The 13,017-nt window shown below is 36.8% G+C and overlaps 1 protein-coding gene across 3 annotated transcripts in view; it reads right to left on the bottom strand.

Moving 5' to 3' along the window:
- fstl5 (follistatin-like 5) overlaps nt 1-13,017 on the bottom strand; it is a 192,272-nt gene that overhangs the window by 163,046 nt on the left and 16,209 nt on the right. For 2 of the 3 annotated variants that reach the window (XM_007551027.2, XM_007551028.2), the window contains exon 1: nt 4,165-4,325. The exons of the other annotated variant lie outside the window; for it this stretch is intronic. In XM_007551027.2, coding sequence (XP_007551089.1) covers nt 4,165-4,310 — 146 coding nt within the window. In that variant the 5' untranslated portion in view covers nt 4,311-4,325. Of the gene's footprint in view, nt 1-4,164; nt 4,326-13,017 lie in introns of those variants that run through there. 3 annotated transcript variants of the gene reach the window in all.

The raw sequence follows: 13,017 nt of genomic DNA, 5'->3' as shown, positions 1-13,017 counted from the left end.
GGAGGTTCCACCAGCACAGCAGCATGTCACTGTGATGTTCTGGACCAACAGTGAACACTCAAACTTTACTTTTGTGACTTTGCAACTTCTGTTGACTCCCTCGGATTTCTGACGCTTTCAGGTTCCTGCACATTTTCAGTTTTGAATGCATACAGTTTTAGTTTCATTCTCAGAATTTTTAAGCCCTAAAAGATCTGTGGATATACAGGAGCAGGTTGATGGATTAACTGTTCATTAGCATATGTTACCACTTTTTTCTTTTGTTAAAGTAAAAATTATGTCTACTTAACCTGTAGAATATTCTTGTATACATTTTCTTCCCTAGAAAATTAGTTTCTCATTGCATTTACCAGATCAATAATGCCTGCAGCAGTTTAAAAAAAAATAGAAATATTAGCCATATCTTAAGCTATACCTAAGATAAATGAATCATCTTTAAGAATAAATATTTCAGTCCCTGGTTCTGTAAAGCTACATTCACACAGTAGGTCTTGAAGCTCCATACAATTTTTTTTGCTGAAAATTCCATTTTTTAATGTTGCTAGTTTAATCCAACCACAATAAGATTTTGGTGTAAAAACCTTACGTCACCATGGCGACCTGCCAGCCAGAAGAATGTTGACGTCACACAGCAGTGCACCATTTAAGGAAGTAATAATGAGCTCCATCATTTGTGAATCGCTTTTAAAGTTTGTTCAACAGTAAATATCATTACAAGATGAAGGAAACTAAGAAAAAGAAGCACAACTAAAAACAATGGTCTTATGTGGAGCTTTGATTGCAATTTCCATAGAGAAGTTTGTTTAGATGTGCAGCTGGAGTCAGGACTGGCAATGAGCTTCACTGACAGACTTCTTTCATAAGAATTAAGACGCATGTCTCCCGTCAATGACATTAATGACAGATAAAATGCAACATGACCGTTGGGACTGCAGATGCTTTATAAACAATCAGATATGCATCTCATTTAGTACCACAGATTTAGTGGCACAGAATTTTTTGGAGAATAAAAAGATCAAAATTGGGCCGTCCAGACTGTCATAAAAAAGTTGGCTGTAGATCACATATGAGCAAAAAGAAAAAAGCAGATTTGGGTCACATTTGCCTGCTGTGTGAACATAGATTTATAGTGGTCTGAGGAACAATTGTTTTTGTTCCAAAATATCTACATGGGAAATATTTGGAGACCTCCAACATGATCACCTGCTGACATAGCCAGATGTCATTGGTCCCCAGGTCCCACTATCCTGCATGTTTCAGAGGCTTCACTGTTGCCACACCTGATTAGGATCAATGGGTCATGCTGCCGCAGAATGTGATGGTATGCTGGTGAAGCAATGCAATCATTCGAGTACGAGATGCTGGGGAAGGCAGGGGCAGATCTAAACACAAAGGGCTGTAAAGCTTCAGATTAATGTAAGCAACAGCAGCTGCCACACTTTTCTACTAACTGAGTTTAAGCCAAACGAGGTGGATTAACATTTCTGCCAGCACAGTCAATCAGCGTCTTTACAACACCCTGGTGTTAAGTGGGTTATTAATGGACTCATTTCTGTGGGATGTGTCTGAGCTGAAAACTCCACTTGAAACTGCATCCTTCAGATGCCTGAAACTAAAATGAAAATTATGGAAAGAAAGAAGAAATGAGATTTAATGACTGTCACGATTTCATGCGCTCACAGATCTAAATATAAGTGGGTGCAGTAATTTCCACCTGCTATATAAATCTGCAAGACCTTTGAAATGCATGTGTTCATGTTTGTGTAAATGCTGCAAGTTTTGAGTGATTTTTTTCTAAAGCAAAGGGGAGAAACTATTAAGGGAGTTTCCCTGGAACCCCTGAGAGATGCCATCATAAGTTTGACTGGAGGTTTTAAATCCCCCAGAGCACGTCGAGGCTTTGGCATTGACTTTCAAATGAAGACTCCCCATTTCTTCCATGTGTACAATGAATCATGTCTCAACAATCTCTCACGCTCTCTGCACCACCTCCCGCATCGATATTCAGTAGATTTTCAACACACTGGGCTAAAAACTGTAACTTCTGCTCGTCTCATGAATGTGCATGAACTGGGAAATAACTGTGTTTGGAACTGTCAATTTGAAGTGATGTACTTTTTTAAAAACAATGATAAAACAATGAAAAAAAGACCTAATTTTTTTACAACCTCTTCCAAATCCGGGGAATATTAATCAAGCTTTCCACTCAGTTCTTCCTACATTGTTCATGAAATTTACGATGTAAGATTTTCATTTAAAGTTGATGGTAGAAAGTGCAAATTTTGCCCTTGGGTGTGCAGCTAGTGAGTGCCCAGGAAAATGAATGGCGTTCCTTTATTGGCTGCTTTGCATACATCAGCCAATAGTATATCTAGTAGTATTATGGCCAAGGACTTCAGCTTCCGCAGCTGCATTTTCTTTCAAAGATTTTATATATACTCTATAACAAAATCTACAAATGGGAACATTTACTGGAAATAATTTAGAATTTCCTCTCTTTGTGAGGAAAGAGTTTCCAAGAATGAAGCTTTTGTTACAAAAATGCATGTGATTCTGGTCCAGGATAACAACTCCCTCAGGCATTAGTTATCTGATGAAAGTGCCACCAAAATTGCTTAGATTTCAAGATGCATTTGACCTTTTTATGTTCCAATCATCAATTTTCTTAAAAGATCTGTCTGCAGTATCCTCACCTTAAACTAGGGTTACGCTGAGTAGCTGTTCACATGCAATCAAGTTCCTTGTTCCACAGCAACTATAATAACGCTAAATGCAATGCAATCACTTTTATTATGCAATTTCCCAAAATACCTGATTACCTTTGATCATCAAGAAGCAGCAAAATAATCACCTGTTAAGTACCATTAGCTGTACATTGAAATCTTTATATAACTCAACTTTACACACTGGTGCTACACAATATATTTATAATCATCTTTACTGAACCACTGAAAAATGTTATGTGGCATTTTATTCATGGGACACAGATTATCAAATTGCAACATAACATCCCATAGACTCTGGTATTAAAGAAACATCCTTAGTTTTCAGGTTGCTTCATTCACAGCAGAAACTAAGTTAAAGTCAAAGTGAAGCAAAACACTACAGTAAGTAATGCAAGTCAGATTTATGAGCAGAGGGGATACAGTTCATTGATTTCACAAAGCAAAACAAAATTAATTCATGATCCTTCAGAAAACTCTTTAAATGTCATTTCTCCTGTTTGAAACCTGTCACAAGTTGAATGACATTTGGAGTCGTTTTCTGGAAGACAGTTCTCCATGTTTGGTGGTCACATGTTGTTTTTTTTTTTCTTTTATCCATTCACCAATGATAAATAAGGGCAGCAAAATATGTATTTTCATTTTTGCATTTCAACTACTTTACTAAGTAAGTGGGTGTGTGTTTTAGTAAGTCATGCAGACCTAAAGGGAAGTGAAATTGAATCTGAAATTAGCTGCTTACATCTGTCTTGCTCAACAACTGGAAAGAAATCTGCTGAAACTGATCAGAAATTTTTTTTAGAAACATCCTGATTTGTGTTGGTCTATAATTATTATCCCTCCATGTTTTCTCTCTGCTCCCCTCAGACCTGGCTTGATTTCCTAATCACACCTGCCCCTTGTTAAGACATCCACCCTCTCTGTTCATTCAACTGCTTTCCTTTTTAAATCCTTAATTGCTACTTTGTCAGGTTTAACCCCAAGTATCACTCCAATAAAGAACAGAGTTGCCCATTTTCTTCCAACTATTAAGTGTGTTCTCTGCTTCAAGAGAAATTAAACACAAACTCACCTTTTTGTTTGCATTTGGAGAATTTAACTATATCAGTGTTACCAAGTAATTTCTCTGTTTCATTAAGGAAAAATTACATCTAGACTTGACCCTAACTTTTCCCTTGCAGCGTTATGGTCGTGGAACAGATTACTGCTGAGCGAATATCTTAGCAACCTTTTCTAGCCTTTGTAAAAACTGCTTGGGCTGATTAAGATTTTTATCACAAAAGGCTTCAATGTAAAAACACCTGAGAAGAAATGTCTCCAATGTGCCTGAGCATCCGTCACATTTCCACAGCCCCAGACAAGCCCATGCTGTTAGCATTAGTCACATTACTTTAATAAGCTCTAATGGGAAGGAATGCTCAGGTTGCAGTAAAGTACTTACTGAAAGTAAGAGAAAAATCTCTGCAGGCACAGAGAAACTGTAGCTGTAGAAGCACTGTGCCTCTTCTCAGATAAATGGTGGGTTCTGCAGGTCCTAACATTACAAGTCTTCACTATAATTATGCATTTGCTCACACATAGCAGCATTATTTCAAAGTGATACCAGCTTCACGTCATGGAGCTGAGATCATATGGCATCTATTGGTTGCACCTGCAGCATTATAGCAGACTCCCCGCCACCCAGAACCGCTGAATGGGAACGGATGCAAAAAACAGCCAGTCAAGTCCTTGGAGAGCCTGAGTGTCACTGATGTCAGACTGAAAATACTCCACATGTAAATTTTTGCTTTGAAGAATTTTTTTCAAAGACAAGGAAAAATGTCTGAGCTGATGGTATCAAATTATAATAAATGGGAGGCAACAGTGTAGCACATAGCATCGTGGCCTACATTCAACAAATATGCAGACAGGAATATTGAAATAAATATGAATAAAATCTTTACAGTAACAACAATTCTAAATCAAATATATAAGAAAACAGAAAAAATGAACTGAGAGGAGACTGAGGAAAGAGTTCTTCACAGTACTAATCAATCAATCAATCAATCAATCAATCAATCAATCAATCAATCAATCAATCAATCAATTAATCAATCAATCAATCAATCAAGTTTTTTTGTATAGCACATTTCAGCAGCAAGGCGGCTCAAGGTGCTGTACATAATAAAAACACAAAAATACAAAGTTATAAAGAAAACACCATACAGTCAACAACTGAACAAACATTAAATTTTTTTGAGTGCCATCTCCAAAACCAGACATCATATATTTTGGTCAATGTTTCATTTATTATGTTTCAAAAGCAATTCTGACCAGGCGGGGTTTTGGTCTTGATTTTAAGAACTCAGTGTTTCGGCTGTTTTGCAGGTTTCTGGAAGTTTGTTCTAGATTTGTGGTGCATAGAAGCTGAGACAAATAAATTTCAACTAAAAATTTTTTTACTGGAGAGCCTCTTTTGGGTTGCAGATCATATTAGAAAAAAAGAAAAAAACCTCTTTCTTGGATCATTTTCATTGCCATCACTCCTCAGCAACAAATCCAAAATATTTTTTTTCCTAACTTCAGCTTAATATATTTGAGCTAAATGCATATAAAATCATTTTTATTGGACTTTCAGAAGTTATCTATCTACAAACTTCTGACTCAGAAAATCACCAGCTTTAGAGTAAATGAGCAGCCATGTCTACTGCTGTTATTGACGTTTTAAGCTCCTGTGGCTGGTCCTCACAGGAAAACATTACCATCTTCAACAGGATGTTTTCCCGGTCAAAATCAAGCCCACCTGTACTGCTGACAAATGGGATAGCAGCAGAAGTCTGTGGACCTTTTTCATCTCGCAGGGATGAGCTGGTTGCTCCCAGTTTGCTCTGTAAGCCAATGATTCCCTACAGTGGCTTGTTTGAAATTATTCAAATTGTCATGGAGGTCACTAGAGGGGAACTCCAGTCAGCAGAAAAACTGCTTTGTCCCCCCCACCCCCCCGTCCCTTTCCATCCTGTGGCTTAGCTGACACATCTCTGACCCCCGGTGGGCAGATCCATTTAAGCACGCTCAGCTGTATTTTTATGTGTAGATCAATTGTTTGAAGCACTAGTTTGTCTGTGTGATATATGGAGAAGACCGGAACATGTGTTGTTTATGTGCCACCCAAGCATCCTGGTTGCTTTAGCATATCTCATTTGGTGAAGCTATAATGGAGGTTCTTACACAGGCTGCACTGTTGCTCAGACATCCCTAGCAGCACCGTATACAGATAAGGATTCCTTCCACTTCAAAGCACAACCAGAACCACAGGAAACTCTCTTTTCCCCAGGGATAGCGCCTCTGTTTGGTTCTTGCATTTCCTTGAAAAATGGCAAAAAGGGATGTGGCAATCACACAGACAGAGCAGTTTCTGACAACACAGCAAGAGAGGGATGATTGTGAATGTAATGCATCTCTAAATGAGGAACTCATGCAGAATTCATGTAACAAGTCCACTCCATGAATCAGTTTTACAAATCCTACAACACCTGTGCCTGCTTTGTTATTATTGTGGCGCTTCAAGAGAAACTTGATCTGCCTCTGTGATGTGCATGACAATGAATCAGACCTCAAGAGGGGAAAACGATAGCATTTTCTGCCTTCTGATGGCAACACAGCTGGGAAATCTCCAACTCAAACGGACTGTGGTACGTTTCTTTCTGTGGAACCCGTAGTCAGCGAGTCAGTTAATAAACGGTAAAGTGAGTTCATAAAAAAGGGCACCACTTGCCTAGAGGTTAGTGGACTTGGTTGGAGAATGAAACATTTTACGCTCACTGTATATTCTCAGACCAGCAAGAAGAAATAGAGTGTTTGAAGTGAATCCTCTACCCTGCAGAAAAGGCTGCCTGGATTCTCTGCAAAGTACTTTCTCCCAAATTTGTAGTGTGAACAAACTGACCAGAAGTGTTAACGGCACAGAGAAAGCATTCCCACACTTCCAGAAATGACGAGTGACCTACTGTAAACTTTACAAGAAGAAGGTAGAGATTTATAGGCAGATTATAAAAGACTTTATTTCACAGGACTCACATTTTCAGATACCAACCTTATAACTATGTGCTATAAACCGAGCAGGAACGTTATATAGGTTCTAAATCATAAATTAAAAAAGAGATACAGCATGTAACATCGATTCAGGAGCATCAGGCTCACTTTTTTATTGAATTTGATGTAGCATAAAGCCATTAGTAAATACTTTAAACTTTTCCCAGCTCTATTCCAGCAGTGAAGACAAAAAATATTCTCCTCTCTTCCAGGTGGTGTTAATCAAAGATTTTAATTACCACACTGATAACAGGCTCGTGCTGCTAATTCGTTAATGAGGATTTGGAACACAGTTGTCATATTGTTTATAGTTAATTTACAGAGCAGTTGCCAAGCTGTGATGATTGGTTTTAAAATTCATAAATTATTTTCAGCACAGAACGGATATAATTTTCCACTGAATGAACTCAAACCAAGAGTTTTCAGATTTATAAAAACAATCAGCACATGAAGCTGGAATGATCGTTTCTCATCAGGTGCCTGAACAATCAAGTCATTTCAAATTACTTTCTGCATCCAACCATTCAGATGCAAGACATACAAGACCTGCTTCAAGACCTTAGCAAGAACCTACAGGCCCCCAAAGTATGTTTTGGTTTGATTAGTAATGGTTTAAATGGAATACAAAAGCCCATATCAGGTGATTTACTTTAATCATAAGATTTGTCTGTGAATAAATACACAGCTATTTGAAAATATCGGCATCATAACCACAGCTTTTCTGTAACCTGAACAGTTCAAGCCAGCTTTACGTTAAGGTTCCCGCTAAATCATTATGCTAGAAAGAATAAATCACTAGTAGAAAGATATTTTTACCAAAATATGTTAACTAGACAAGGACTATTTTTTTCCAACCAAGAGTTGTTTCAAATGTGACTTCATTTCCAGACTTAGAGAAAATGATTCCTAATGTCATCTGATCTTTACTTATTGTTCTCATATACTGGCAAAAGTACCAAAGTATTTTCTTTAATTAGCCTTTATTTTACCAGGTAGGCCAATTGAGAGAAAAAAAAATCTGATTATAACCAGCAACCTACTCAGGAAAAGTCAAAACATCATGCAACAGAATATTATACAGCAGAAAAAAAAAACATCATCAAGTAAAAGAAACAAAAAATACAACCATATTCATACTGACTGAATGTACTGAGCCTACAACCATTGACAACAGTCAACAGTTTTTCAGAGTAGAAGTACCGATTGTAGGTCTGCCTTTAGTGGTACTTAAAACATGTTCATGCTCATATAGTAAATGAGTAGATGGACGATATAAATACTAACTGAACAAAATAAAGTAGACTCTCATTTTGCACAAAGCAAGCAGTTATGAATTATTACATGTAAATAACATTATATTTTCTTCATTTTGGGACCAGAAGGACATCAAATGATTTTTTTTTTTTTTTTAGTAAATACATCTATATAAGGATTTTTCAAAACATGGCTTTCATTTTCTCTGCAGCCTGGCAGGTGTTTTCCAAGGCCTTTTGGCTGAAGAAGTAAAACCATTTTCCAGGTAAACTCCGAAAGCCGGGTTCACACTGTGCAATTGTCATAAGCAAATCTTTCATTGTGAAAGAAAATCTCTGGTCATGAGCTTAAAACGCTCATGACCAGAGATGAGTGTATTTCCTGTGATCATTCAGTTTAACAAACATGCACTGAAGTCGACCTGCAACAAGCAGCGTCTGATATTTTCTGGGCGCATGGTGCTGTGTGACTGCTGCTGTGACCCACATCTGATTCTTCTCCTCCTTTGTGCTTCTACTATTGTCAGCTTCCCTTAGAAAAAGTGTATTAACTTTCACAACTTGCTGTCCATTTACTGATGGACAGATATGGATTTGTCTGACGCATTGTGCTGCAGCAGCACCTCGTACCGTGTGGTATCTTGATTTGCAGTGTTACAGAGTTACTGTTATATCGCGCTCTCACAGTGTGACATGTTCAAGTCCTGTATGGGTTTTGAAAGCTCACAATGTGTGCTGGATTTAACAGGCTGTTTCAACACCAACAGTTCCCAAATCTTCCATGTGAAGAAGTCAACACTGAAGTTTGCATTTGAGCCAAGGCTTCAGCAGCTAAACAAGTGAAATGGCCTTCACCAACTGTCGAATACCAAGTCAGAAACAAAATAGCTCTTTGCATAATGCTATTAAGAAACACCTAATTTAAATGAATTTATTTATGTATTTACTTTAAATCAGCTGACTGTGGCTCTCCATTAAGAAAGTACATTTTTCATCAGATTTGATTGACAGTAACAGGATCTAAAATCATATTCCAAGATTTTTATCCCAATTTTCAATACACTTAATGTACATCTATGTGTACAGGTAACATAGGTTATATAAATGTCCAATACTCACTAAACTGTTATTTCTACGTCTTTTATATGGGCCAAACTACAAACTACAACTGTTCAATATATCACAAATTTATCATCAGCACAAAATTGCTATATGCAATATAATAAACCCTGTCAATTCATGGTTCAATATTCACAGATTCAGTGATTCATGGATGTTTCTGTGGGATGTGAATCCAAATCATTTGTGAAAAATCTTTCTATTTGTAGGTTTTTTCATATATATCCAAAATATTCAAATATGTTATAACTTAGAAAATTATTTAAGTGCTTTTAGGCTCTTTGTACCTATAATTTTTGGTGACACTTGTTTAATGCAGCCTTAAAAATTTTAGAAGATAAGCTCTTAGCAAACTCATTAAGTTGTTTCAAGACTGAAACAGCAGATGTCAACCAGAAGCAACTTTCTCAGTGAAATTTTGTTGTTGAAATGGATAAGAAATGTTTTTTTTTTCTGCAGCCCTGATCCAGACACCTCCATTCCACTCTTTTAATTCACATCCTTAAATTTGTAGAAGAGATAAAAAAAATTGCAACCTTTCACAAAGCATAACAATATTAGAAACAATGAAATATTTTAACACTTTGAGAGAAAGAGTACACCAAAACAAGTTTCAGGGTTGCTCCATGACACTGGGTTCCTTTCTCATTTCAGTACAACTACATGTCGAGTCTACACACACTCTGCCTCCTTTGTAAGTCAAATGAGTCTCTCAGTTCTTCCTTATGGGGTTGGTGTTTGCCCAGTTTAGTTAGAAAGCCCCCCTGAACCTTTGCCAAATAACTTTGGATTCTCCCTGTTTTTCTTCTCCATTCTGTACCAGTGCACAACCAAAATGATAGCACCACCAAACTCTTGTTGTAGACAAATGTTGAGCTTTTGTTTTATGGCAGCATTTCTTCTCTGGCCTTTGTGTTTCTAGCTTTGCAGACTGCAGTAAAGCATGAGTGTACAGTAGTGCTGATCTCCCCTCTTTGTTTTGGCAGCAGCCTGGGAGCAACACAATCACGGTTGTAGAAATTTACCACTGTGCTGCCAGAGATCACTTGCCTATTAAATTTTCTGGCACGCGCCGTTACATTCTTCTTCTTTGACATTGTGTTGATGAAGTTTCTGTGCTTATGCACTGTTTCATCTGCACAGACGCAGTAACTGTCGCCACTCATGATAACTGCCCGGTCCCTATGTTTATTACAAGCTGCTCCAGCAGCTGGAAGCAGAAAATGCATTTTCCTGACCAGCTAAGGATGTTTTTTATTTTTCTTGAAGAATTATACAGTAAAGCATGTGATTAGAACAACAAATGTTTCAGCTGACTCAAATTGGATCATACAAAACAAATTTCAGCAATATCAACAAGAGGCAAATTTTGTTTTCTGAAAGAACATAATGAGGTAAAACAAACTGATTGGTAAATGAACTGTTTAATTTATATATTTCACTTTTTTCATTCCCATTTGAATCCTTTCACTAAGCACTGTAATTTTCAATAGTAAAAACAAAAAAGGAAGACCATCTAATGTAAATGCATTTAACTGACAAAGAAAAAAAATTCACAGGTTGCTTAATTTTGTTTACATGATTAATTGAAATATAAATGAACACTGGGGAATGTTTCTGTTTTTTATTGTAATAAAAGCTGTGCAATGCTAATTAGTTCACAAATGGCTTCAAAAGGAAGAAATAATTAAAGCATTTCCCTCTGCACATATAATTTTACAGATCATAATTGTTTCTCTAGAAGTTCAAAACACATAAATACAAATGTGCTGCAAAAACCTTCAGCGCCAAAGGTAATCATTTCCCTCTCTGCTAATGCAGTCTTACAATTTGGTAAAGCCGCCTTAATAAGCACATCCATGTTCTCTAAAGTCGGATTATGACATCACTGCTGTATTCCAAAGTAACTCAATTTTGAATTTGAAATTCTGGCATGACGTCTCATCTGCACCACCTTGTCTCAGAGGGACACAGCGACAAGAACAGTCTTGTCACACATCCAGAGTTGGGCGGTTCGATGCCACCCACTGACAAAACCATCATTGTATAATTACCCACCATTCATTAGAAATGACATGCTGACAGATGTTTTGGAGTGACGGTGTACGGCATTTTCTTTTGCAGTGTGAGCACTTCCTCTGCAGCTTCCCAGCTGTGCAGGCAGCTGTATCTGCTGACAGCTAACATGGTTTCTGCTTTGTGTGCAACCTTTCATTTACATGTGATCTATATTCAGGAGATATATTTGCATTTTATACATTTAGCTCATTTTTCTGCACAGCACACTATGAGACCTCCTGGTAGTGCCGCTGTCGCTAACATTTTTAGACTGTTTACCAATGAAAACTTCTGATCAGTGAGTTGAGCTTTTGGTTTGCTTTGCAGGGATAGACTGGTTTAATGACTGTTTCACAGACTCATCATTAGAGCACATTTAAAATAGTAACAAATATCTCATTAACATATTGTGTTAAAGTATATAAATTTCGCCCTGTTCAGTGTTATTTAAAGCACACAGATTGTGTCCACAATATCTCCTCTGCAAAACTGCTTGTTTTTTTAACCATCACCGTTCCCAACCAACTCAGTCAGAGTTCAGGTCCCTCAAGGTATCTGGACTGTTATTTCTATTCTATTCTATTCTATTCTATTCTATTCTATTCTATTCTATTCTATTCTATGTATAAAACGACTGTGGAGGTCTGGATCCCATCTATATGGGAGTGTCAGAAAGGGTAGGAGCTTCTTAAAGAGACAGAAGTAAATTTTCCAGGCATAAAATTGTGAAGTCAAACTTTCTTTAAGTAATGTTTGATATATACAGCATTATAAAATTATAACAGCTTAAAGTAACATAGTCACTTGACTGTGCATAATTCTGTCCCTTTAAAAAAAGTCTAAAAAAAGATAATTATTCTGGCATTTAACAAATAAAAATTGTTTGGATAGTTTTAACTGACTGGACAGGTAAGGTTTAGTCTGATGTAAAGTCAGAAGGTGAGAAAATAAAAGGTTATGTGTCTTTTTATGCTGTATCTGTAAATAACTGCTTTCAGCTGCAGATTAAGCCCAAACCTGCCATTGCTTAATTATTTCTCACATTCTGGACCAAGTCCAAGTAGGAAGCAGTTGAGCTCCTATAATCACCATAATCTATCAAATATGACCATGTATGCTAATGGACTAATTCATTAAGATAATTAATGTTTTAATCTGTCTAATTTTACAAAATTGTTTGTCTCCTTATAATTAACTCACCTCCACAGATTGTTAGAGGGATTTGGATTAAATATTTACATTATGCAAACGTATTCATTTATGTGCACTAAATTGTAACCACATTGTAGAACAATCTGCATTAAGAGTATAAATAATGACACAGAGTACTCCACAATATCACTGTGCCAACATTTGGTATCGGTATGTGAATGTTTGATCAAAAAGTGTGGAAGGCCTTGGGGCATTATTATCTCACATTCAGAAAAACATCGTATAAAAACATCTCCTATTTCTATGTTTCTGGACCTCTTTGTTAGCGGTGTGGTGTGATGATGAGCAGCAAGAGACAACATATTTCTCAAAATGGAGGGCAATGCCTTTACTATGTCAAACAACAAACACAAATTCAATTCAAAGATACTTTGGTAAATTAAAAGGGAAAGGAAATTAAATAATCTACAACATTGTGCACATATAGAGAGTACTGTACTGCACCAGTGATCACTTACTGGTTAATATTTAGCCAGGGATATTTCCTTTTTAGCAGATTTAAAGACTTTTATTGAGTAACTTAAGACAACACTTTTATGAAAATCAACCTCTCATTTTGTAGCTAAGTACATTGTCAAAGC

Source organism: Poecilia formosa, unplaced genomic scaffold (genome assembly GCF_000485575.1).
Source record: "Poecilia formosa unplaced genomic scaffold, Poecilia_formosa-5.1.2 Scaffold39, whole genome shotgun sequence".
NCBI lineage: Eukaryota > Metazoa > Chordata > Actinopteri > Cyprinodontiformes > Poeciliidae > Poecilia > Poecilia formosa.
The sequence above is the reverse complement of the archived record's forward strand: the minus strand, read 5'-3'. Positions and strand labels throughout refer to the sequence as shown.